We start from the raw sequence: 10,640 nt of genomic DNA on the forward strand, positions 1-10,640 counted from the left end.
TTTGCTCACACCTACAAAGTGGCAATTTTAAAATGTTATAATAAATTACACTATTAGAAAGGATTTACACATCTTTGTATGTTAAGCTTTTAACACATTATGTGTCATTTTGTGTTAAAATAAAAGACATGTTGTGTTAAAAGTAACACCAAATGTGTAGTTTCAATAATAACACAGAGATGGGTGGATTCCAGAACAACGCATTTAGTGTGTTGTCCCAGAATCAACACTAATGTGTTGTTTTTATCACATCCGTTCTAAGAGTGTATCTCTATGGTATTTTGACCTAAATCTTCACATATGTAGTTTGGGGACACCAAAGATTTGTTTTACATTGTTTAAAAGTCTTGTGAAAGGTCCTCTTTAATCTGCATCTATGTAGTATCATTAGTTTTTTTATTATAAAAAATCACCCCTTGTTTATCTCCCATTCTTAACACCCTAGTTGAAGGCATCCTTTAAAACCATATTATGTTTAGTCATATTATGTTCATTTAATTAAAAACATATTGTGGATGTGGCGTTAGATGAACATGCAGTCATGCACAGAATATATTAGTACACAAAAGTAAATGTACAAGAATGTCACACATATATTTTTAATACAGTGGAATACTGCATTAACATAAGTATAAAATACAATCATCATATAAAAAAATCATCCTCTAATAAAAAAGTCCTGCTAAAATGAAAAACCTAGAATTGCTCCTGCACAGCCAAGCCTGGCGAGAAAGAACATGGACGAATTCCAAACTACGTTTTTGGGCCCTTGGGGGGCACTCCGGGAAGGGGGCGCCGCATAAACTCTCCCTCTAGATTAAGAAAAAACTCTGTCGTTTTCATTGCTCTATTTTTAGGGGCCACACAATGAGACACAATTGCACAGCTCTGATCTTCAAAGGTAATATAAGGCATAGGGATGATCACTTCCAATTGGAGTTCTCCCCATATGTGACCAGGCAAAATGAGTCGGAATGCGCACTTAATCGGAGGCTAATTAAAACAATGGAAGAAATGTCGCTTTTCACAAAAATTAGGTTATTAAGCTCTCGTCTAGTGATCCCAATGCTCTAAAAATAATTAAACATCTACAATGATCTAAATTTGCACATTTTCCGAGATTTTTATGATGCACTGTGATGCTGATGTGAACGATTTTACACTGATGGATGAAAATAAAAGAATCGACTTTTAAAAAAAAAGATTACATTAATAATCCAATGTCCATCGAACGTAAATAGCGCATAGGAATGTGCAAGAGAAAATAAAGTGCGGGGTTCAAATGTTCTGGGCTGTCGCCATGAAAATCTTTCTTGGCCCCTGGGACTTTTTATACTACAATTCATTCCCTTTGACAATATTTTTCACATTTACCTCAAATGAAACGACTATTTACATTATTTATATTTTCTGTCACTGTAACACATATGGTGAAATGAGGTACGAATGGATGCATAACATTTTCCAAGTTTGACATTGCAAGAGTGCTGCAGGGATGATGTATTTTTGTAGTCCAACCCCAAAAGTTAGCAGGACACTGGTTCCCTCACTAAAAAGCCAATTATTTTCCCCAAAACTCGCAAAAAAAAAATAAGCTCGGTGTTTAACAAAATTATGACACTTACACGTTTTGTCCAAAAAGATAATCACAGATGAACACGACTTTTTATGAATCTTAAATTCTAAATGAGGTTTTTTTATCTAGTAAATGCATTAAGACTTCATCATTCAAAAAGTTGTGTTCATTCATCTGTGCAGATTATCTTGTTGGACAAAACATGCACATGCCATGAACTTTTGTTAAACACAGAGTTCAGTTTTTGCAATAAAATAAGTTTCACGCTAACTACCGGGTTGGCTTACAAAAATACGTCATCCCTGTGGTACTCTATGCAGGGTTAAGCCCACAAAAGTTTATAACAGTGGGTTTATTTCGGAGATAACCCTGCTTCAACATTACAAGTGTGAAAGTTTTTTAAACTGGGGTTAAAATCTACGTTTAAAACAAAGTTAACCTGGCGTATAGACGCAGTGTGAAAAGCCCCTAAAGCAATGTGAAAGTCATTGGTTCAATTCCAGGGAACACAAATACATTTGACAGATCCTTTTGTCCAAGGCAATAGATATATTATCCATTAACCTATACCGGTGAATCTCAACTTCAATATTTTACACAACAATATTCAAAGACCCCAAACAATTGTAACTTTAAGTCAACTTGAGGCCCTTGGCGACTTGGATGAGAAGAACTGACACACATTTTTTTTTTATCATTGTGTGTTCCTGGAATCAAACCCATGGCCTTTGCGTTGCTACACAATACCATTTGAAGCATTTAATCACCAGGAAATGAAAATTATCTCATCTACTTTATTTATAACACTTGTCTCCCAGTCCTGTGTTAGCCTCAGATCCGTGCAAACCGTCTATAAAGCACCAAAGTGCAGTATGGCCCTGTAATAGTGTTTCAGGTTCAGCACAACTTGCACGCTCCCCTCCCCGTGAACGTCAACATGTCCAAACACGTGAGTCCCGTGATAGCCAAAAACACCTCGTTTGCATTGTGCAGCATCTTAGTGTTTCTTAGATAGTATATCCTAAACAGGTGATAAGGCATTAGGCAGATGAGCATGATGAGTACAAAGCAAAAGTTTTTCATTTGAACCCAGAACTCCTGCTGGAAGCGACTGCTAGGTCCGTACTTGCGTATCAATGACGTCAGAATGATCGTCTGGACACAGGACTGAACGCACGAGATGACCACAACAACCATGCATAAGATCACGTTTAGAGCGTAGATGGTGGGATTGTTCAATTCATTGTCAAAATTGAAGCACCGTTTTTCCAACGTGCTATTATAATTTTTACCATACTGGGTTAGCACGGTAGGCAGCATGACCAGTAACAGGACAATCCACAAGGCTGCACTCGCGCCCAGCGCGTGCAGCCGTCGATAAAACTCTGTGCGCTTGGTCTTCTTGTAATACTGGAGGAAACGGATCGTGAGGACGATGGCGTATATCATGAACACCACGTACATGTGAATGTGGATCATGGCACTGACCGCTTTGCATAAGCCTTGGGGCAGTTCCCACTTTCTGTCTATGAAGTAGTACAATCTGAAGGGTACCGTGAGCAGAAACATAAAGTGTGCGACTATCAGGTTGAGGAAAGCGATGGTGGTTATGGAACGAATGTTGCTTTTTAACAAACTCATCATCAAGGTTAAACCCGTGGAGCCCACCAGCAGCACGAGGCTGTAGATGGTGATCAGGGCGATTCTGAAGGGCTCTGACAGATGGCTGGTGGTCATGTTGGTGGTGTTGGGAGTCATAGTGGTGTTCGGAGTCATAGTGGTGTTCATTATGGTCCCTATTGGAAAAAACAGATGAAAAATAGTATACTTTAATGTTTATTACAGTAAACTGTAATACAAATCTGTAGTGTTTTTGAGCTTACCATAGGAAAATACTACAGTACAACAGTTTATCAAGTCATCATAGTTGACACTACAGAATACACAGTTTACATTAGTATTTGAAGAGTTCAGATGCAAAACCCTGTGGATCTGCCATGTTTTCTTGTAAAATAGTAATAAATGTATCAGGCTCTTATGTTTATGCTCAGTAATTTGCTTTATATTCACAAATGTCACTCACTTTAGTCATTTCATTGTTAATTAACAAATTTGACTTTTGTCCATATTGCAAGCTTATTTGGCAAAAAACTCTACTTCTGAAAAAACATATACTTCTTTGGAAAAGACATGCAAAATCATTAATGATGCAACTAGAAACATTGCCAGTAATGAAACTCAGAATGTAAAAATGAAGAAACTCAAGTTTGAATGTGATTCACGGTCGTTTTTTGATCCAATTTGTCTTTTGTATCTAAACTCTCATTTGTTATAACTTTAACAAAGCATTCACATAATTTGTCTAGTAAATGTACTTATCCCGCAATAGTTAGCTTGTCCGGAACAAAGCATTCACATAACTCGTCTGGGTAATATACTTATGCTGCAATAGTAAGCCTGCCTTCCTAGGACTTTTTCCTCCTGACTAAAAAGCCAGGAGTTTTTTCCTCCTAGGAGGTTTTATCAACTCACTATAACTCACTTAGCACTCTCATCTATGTCACATAATTACTTATTTTCTCCTGCATTTATTATAGAGCTGCTTTGAAACAATTAAACTATTGTGAAAAGCGCTACATAAATAAAATAAAATGTAATTGAATTATAAAGAATTGTAGTACAGTTCCTAGATACTGTAGTTTCTTTTTACCTCTGCAAAGTAAATATTAAAGTATCTTAGACTTTTATCAATTCACTATAGTTGATTCAACAGAATACTACAGTTGGTGTACTTTAGTATTTTTTTGTAGTGAACTGTACAACAGTTTACTATAATAAAATACAGTACACAAGTATTCTGATTATAGTTGATACTACAGAATACTATATACCAGGGGTTCTCAAAGTCCGGACTCCGGTCTGGATCCGGACCCGACGGGAACTTGATCCGGACCCACGTCCACTTCATATTACAAGTGCATTAATTTCTATGTGATTGATTAAATGTGTGCATTTGCTACTTTACAAATGCATATTAAACTTGTAAACCATTCGTTTAGTTTTTTTTTTCTTTTTAGATTTAAGAATATTCCTGGTCTGAAAATAAAACAAATTATTTAAAAATTTTCTGTGTGACGCTGTAGCAATCACACCCAGATATTAAGCACAGCTACTTCCATGTATTACAGCTTTTGATCAGTAAGTCCTTATCAATCTGAAATAACTGTTGGTTTGAGTCGTTTAAAACATGCATTTGAAAAAGCAACACTCGTCATACATAATCTTCATACATATTCTTTATTATCATGAAAATACCTGAAAAGGTTTGAAGAACAGCAATATAAATATATCCTTAAGCCATTTCCTGAAGCTGCGTATGTATGGTTCTTTGTCTGCAGCGCATATTAAGTTTCTGCCCAAGAGCGCCCCCTGGCTTTTGGATGTAGTGGCATTTCACCGTAATTCATTGAGAAGCATAGCAATAATCATAAGCCAATTTATAGGCACACCCCTAATTTAGGTCAGTGTCTCTGCCTGCCAACCACACTTTTTTTGTCACGGTTTATGCATCTGATGGAGAACAAACTGTGCCATTTCTCTAATTAGGTTGTTCTGTATTTTGCACCTGGTTACTTTTGGCATATTTCTTGTGTTTATGTTTTAAAAAATTTTTTACTTTAAATGCAAAATACACTTATGTTTTTCCCAAACTATTTGTGTTGATTTGTTACATAAGCAAATGATTTACATAAAGTTTTTCCGGACCTATGAGAATTCAGATTCGGACCTTTGAATGTAAACTTTGAGAACCCCTGCTATATACTTTATTATTTGGGTCAATGACGTGACGTTAAGCATTTTGTGTTCGTATGGTTCAATTAAATGTAAAAGGGTTAACATTTCAAAATAAATTTGCAGATTACTTCCATACATTCTCTTGTTTGAGGACCAAGTCTAAAATTTTTGGTTTTATTTCATTTTGACAAAATATTTGGGGGGTTATTGCAAAAACGCCAATGTGGTGTAACCGATCTGAGTCAATTGGTGTAACAAGTATTTTTTTAAATGAAAATATAAATATATTAATAAAAAAGTGTGGAATAAAATATAATCATCTAGTTTATGACTTTTTTTTACATTATTTGTTAAAGATAGTTTAGAAAACAGAGCTGTTATTAGCATATGTCAGGACAAATATTACATAAAAGCATTTAAAGGGATAGTTCACCTTAAAATGAAATTTTAGTAGGAATAAAAATATTTTGGAAGTATTGTGATAAATGATGAAAAAAATATTTTGATAAATGATGGTAAGCACAAAGGTGACGGTACCCATTATATGCCATCATTTTTTTAATTTCTACTATGGAAGTCAATGGACACTATCTGCTGTGTGTTGACCATCATTTCTCAAAATATCTTCTTTTGTGTTCATCAGAAAAAAGAAATTCATACAGGTTTAAAACAACATGAGGATGAATAAATGATGAACAAATTTTCATTTTAAGATAAACTATCCCTTTAAAATTTACATTTAGAAACTAATAAAATATGATTATGCTTACATGCCATCAAGGTGGATAAAATATTTAATATTTCACATTCTTTGGCACAATTGCCGGTTACACCATTTGACATTTATCAGGTCCATTCAGTCTAAGCTTTCATAAAAATGTTGCAAATGTAATTTTTTATTGCCTAAAATTAACATAACTACACTATGTGCATTGAAATAAACCTGATGCATGCTTTTAAAACAAGTTTTTTCTTTTTAATTTCTCATCTTGCCAAACTGCTTTTGTCACTGACTCATTTATTATAGTTAATTGTAGTGCAGTTCCTAGATCAGTGGTCTCCAACATGGTGTCCGAGGGCAGTCTGTGAGTTGCACGCCAAAGCACATTCTAGTAAAAGGCCTCAATTTCAGTATTTATTTATTACATATTTTTATATTACCTTAGCTTCTTTTATGAATGTTACAATTTGAAACAATGATAAAACATATAGACAAGTAAAAAAAAAATCAACAAGTAAAACAAAACCGTTTTGAGTAGACTATATAAAAAAGTAGCCTGTCTAAATTGTTTTGTCTATTGTGGTAGGCGGTAGCCCTTGCTCACAAAAAGGTTGGAGACCCCTGTCCTAGACACTGTGGTGTTTTTGATCTTTGCCATATAAATATTAAGGTATACTACAGTATTTAGTTTATCAATTCTCTATAGCTGGTTTAATACTACACTGTAAAAAATTTACTGTGAAATTTACAGTAACTTACTGGCAACAATTAGCCAGTAAGTTACTGTGAATACTTTTCACAGTTAGGGTACTGTACTTCCATTTACAGTATTTTATTAATTTACTGTGAAATCAAAAACATTTAAATACTGTGATTTTAGTAGTATTTACAGTATTTTATAAATTTACTGTGAAATCAAAAACATTTAAATACTGTGATTTTAGTTGTATTTACAGTATTTTATGAATTTACTGTGAAATCAAAAACATTTAAATACTGTAATTTTAGTAGTATTTACAGTATTTTATAAATTTACTGTGAAATCAAAAACATTTAAATACTGTGATTTTAGTTGTATTTACAGTATTTTATGAATTTACTGTGAAATCAAAAACATTTAAATACTGTGATTTTAGTAGTATTTACAGTATTTTATTAATTTACTGTGAAATCAAAAACATTTAAGTACTGTGATTTTAGTTGTATTTACAGTATTTTATGAATTTACTGTGAAATCAAAAACATTTAAGTACTGTGATTTTAGTTGTATTTACAGTAACTTACTGGCTAATTGTTGCCAGTAAGTTACTGTGAATAAATTTTACAGTAAGGTTACTGTACTTACATTTACAGTATTTTGTGTATACACCGTGAAAACAAAAACAATTAAATACTGTGATTTTAGTTCTATTTACAGTATTGATTGTTTTACTGTAGAATAAAAAAACTGATTTTAACTGTTTATAGTACTGTATTGCATACAATACATTAAAAAACAGTTAAGCACTGTTTTTAATGTATTCTCTGCAATACAGTACTATAAACAGTTGATAACAGAGTACTGTATCACTCTGATTTAATATTAGCATCATCAAAAAATAAAATCACCCATATTCTAAAACATTGTACTTAACTGCAGAAAATAAGAAAATTGTTAATAGTTATTTATTTAAAATCATTTGAGGAACAGGAATGACGAAACAGGTACAACATAAAGGGATAATGGACATTTGACAACATGCAACATACAGAGCAAACTGTTATTAGTTCATTCACTAGTTCCGCATGACTGGTCGCTATGACCTAACAATAATGCAAATTGATACAATACGGTCAAAAAAATTAACTACTTTCAATAACTGATTATTACCACATTCTAAAGAGCAATAAATAACACCATGGCAATATTGAAATTAAATAAAACATTGAACATTAAAAAATAACATATTTAACATTTGCATGAACATTTAAAGAAGAAAAGAAAATAAACTTCCCATGCCACTTGACAAAGGTCTATGACCTCTTGCAAGACCGGACCTTGGAGACCTGAAATTAAAGAAGAAAACACATTAGATCGGCTAAATGGTTAAGAAAACAGTAAAACTCAACTGTTTAACTCTGGGGGAGTTGTAAAATAAGCCTATTTTCAAAAAGGTGGAGTGTTCTTTAACAAATAGAACTTTTTATTTAAATTAAGTAGGCTACTAGTAAATGGTGAAATTAACATTTAGAAAGATTAATAAATGCTGTAGAAGTGCAGTTTATTAATAGTTAATGTTAACTAATGTAGTTAATTAGAGTTTAATAAATGCAAGCATATTGTAAAGTGTTACCAATTTGTTATACACCAATACAGACGATGAGTTCATTGTTTGACAGATCGGTTGTTTTTACTATTCATTAAATGTTATTGGTTCAAAGGAGTCATTAGTTTGAGAATCAGACGTGTCATTAGTGGACTATGGCACGCGTTTTATTATCCTGGGAGTTTAGGACACGGCACAAGATTTTTATCAACACAGGAAACATTTCATCACTGGGTAGTTTTGTTTGTTTATTGAAAGTGTTTTTATTTCAGCTGATGCGGAACAATTTTCAGAGTACATAAGGCACAATGTTTAGCACAATTCACACCCAGCGATAATTCAGGGGGAAAAAAATCTCTGAATGTACGACATGAACTTCGGACAAAAAAAATCGCTTTGGCAGCTGAAAGAAATGGAGCGAGAGTTATTCATTTTCTTTTAACACTATTTAAATCAATAACGAAACGCAATGTGGCAGGCAGCCGGTGTTGATGCTGTGGCGCACTGCCACAAATGTGATTTTTCGATTAATCGTTTTTTTGTTTTTTAAATTTGGTCGATTCAAAATCGATCCTTAGGGATTTCCTCTTTGCCTTTTGTTGTTTAATTCGCAGTAATGGAAAAGCTCCCAAAAGTAACCTGACCTGACCTAAACTAAACCAAACCGTGGGGTACTATGCAATGGAAAAGCGCTATAAGACACAGTAGCGCAACTCTTCAGGGGAGGTCAGGGGTCTCATTTATAAAACTGTGCGTAGGATCCCTACTAAAAGTTTACGTGCGTCAAATGATGTACTGATTTATAAAATATTCTGATTTATAAAACCATGCGTATGCACACCTGTTGGCAATTTTGCCTTTATAATGTGACAGTGATTTTTTGATTGTATTTTCGATTTAAGATTTTATAAAAAGATATAGGCCTATATAAAACAATTATCACTCAGTACAAGCACAAATAACACTGCTGAATTTAATCTTCATAAAAAACATGGATCTAACGTATGATATGGAGTAAAATTATGTGTGTGTGGCATCTATACTTATAATCATTCGTCTGACATTTACTTTTTTCAATCTCACTTAAATTCACGACCTCACCAACTGTGAGTGCGTTTACATGGACAGAATAAGCGGAGCTTCTATTTTAACAGTTTCTCTGCCAACTGCTATTGTCGAGCGGAGACTTTTATGCATTACTTTGCACTTACTTCCGCGTGTGACGTTTATCTTTCATACGCTGAGACATGCGCACATGGACAAAACCGTGAGAAAGTCGGTTAAGGTGTTTACATGCCACGCGAAATCGGCGTAATGAGCAAAAAACTACCTGTGCCGATCGGTTTTTGCTTACGCCGTTTATGAGCTTTCCCCGATTAAAGAAAACTGTTTTACGCGTTTACATGACCCCACATGATCAGTTTATTAAGCATAATCGGCGTAAGACTGTGCATGTAAACGCACTCTGTGTCTTTCCTTTTGTCTCCAGAATGTGCGTAGCCACAGCTCAAAAGTTTGCTTATAGGTGCGCACATTCTGCCGTCAAGTTTGTTTTTTATAGATCACAACTAGGGTTGCACCGATACCACTTTTTTGGAATACGAGTACGAGTACTTGGATTTCAGTACTTGCCGATACCGATACAGAGTACTTAAAGGGGAAGTCCAATCTAGACATTTTAGCCTGTTTATCACGGGTAATTTATGTCCACTTTGCATTATACATGAGGAAAAATAAATAAATTTGCACGATTTCGATTATTAGATTGATAGTGTGTTGAAGCGGAATTTTCGTAACGTTCTTTAATGGACACAATTAACCAGAATGCACTGCGCGAAACTGAGTCATTAGCTCCACCCACTAACCACTGTTCGATGCAGTCGTCAGGTTTGTTTGACTTCATGCGGCGCCACAGGAACCGACAGCTGGATGACGTCAAGGTTCCGCGAAAGGGATTTAAAAGCAAACTCCTCCGTATGATTTCGCGAATCGCTCTCGCGGTACTTTGACGTCATCCCGCTGTCGATTCTTGCAACGCCACATGAAGTTGAACAAGCCTAATAACTTCTTTTACCGCTCAACTAGCTCTCAAGTCAACTTGAAGTTAGCCGGCAGACGAACCCATCCAAAGAGTAACTCCGCTTTAACCGTCTCTGAGGGGGAAATCACCAAAGCCCTCGATAAAAGATGACTAGAACCTGTGCAGTATGTGGATGTAAGGACAACAAATTCAGGCCACCGG

The 10,640-nt window shown here is 34.7% G+C and overlaps 2 protein-coding genes across 2 annotated transcripts in view; both read right to left on the reverse strand.

Moving 5' to 3' along the window:
* The window catches only part of pign (phosphatidylinositol glycan anchor biosynthesis, class N), a 277,518-nt gene that overhangs the window by 229,521 nt on the left and 37,357 nt on the right, over positions 1-10,640 (reverse strand). The window lies entirely within an intron of this gene.
* The window catches only part of gpr141 (G protein-coupled receptor 141), a 24,315-nt gene continuing 14,185 nt past the window's right edge, over positions 511-10,640 (reverse strand). The window contains exon 3 of the mRNA XM_065258257.2: positions 511-3,372. Coding sequence (XP_065114329.1) covers positions 2,474-3,364 — 891 coding nt within the window. The 5' untranslated portion in view covers positions 3,365-3,372 and the 3' untranslated portion in view covers positions 511-2,473. The remainder of the gene's footprint in view (positions 3,373-10,640) is intronic.

This window comes from Paramisgurnus dabryanus, chromosome 22 (genome assembly GCF_030506205.2).
Source record: "Paramisgurnus dabryanus chromosome 22, PD_genome_1.1, whole genome shotgun sequence".
Lineage (NCBI taxonomy): Eukaryota > Metazoa > Chordata > Actinopteri > Cypriniformes > Cobitidae > Paramisgurnus > Paramisgurnus dabryanus.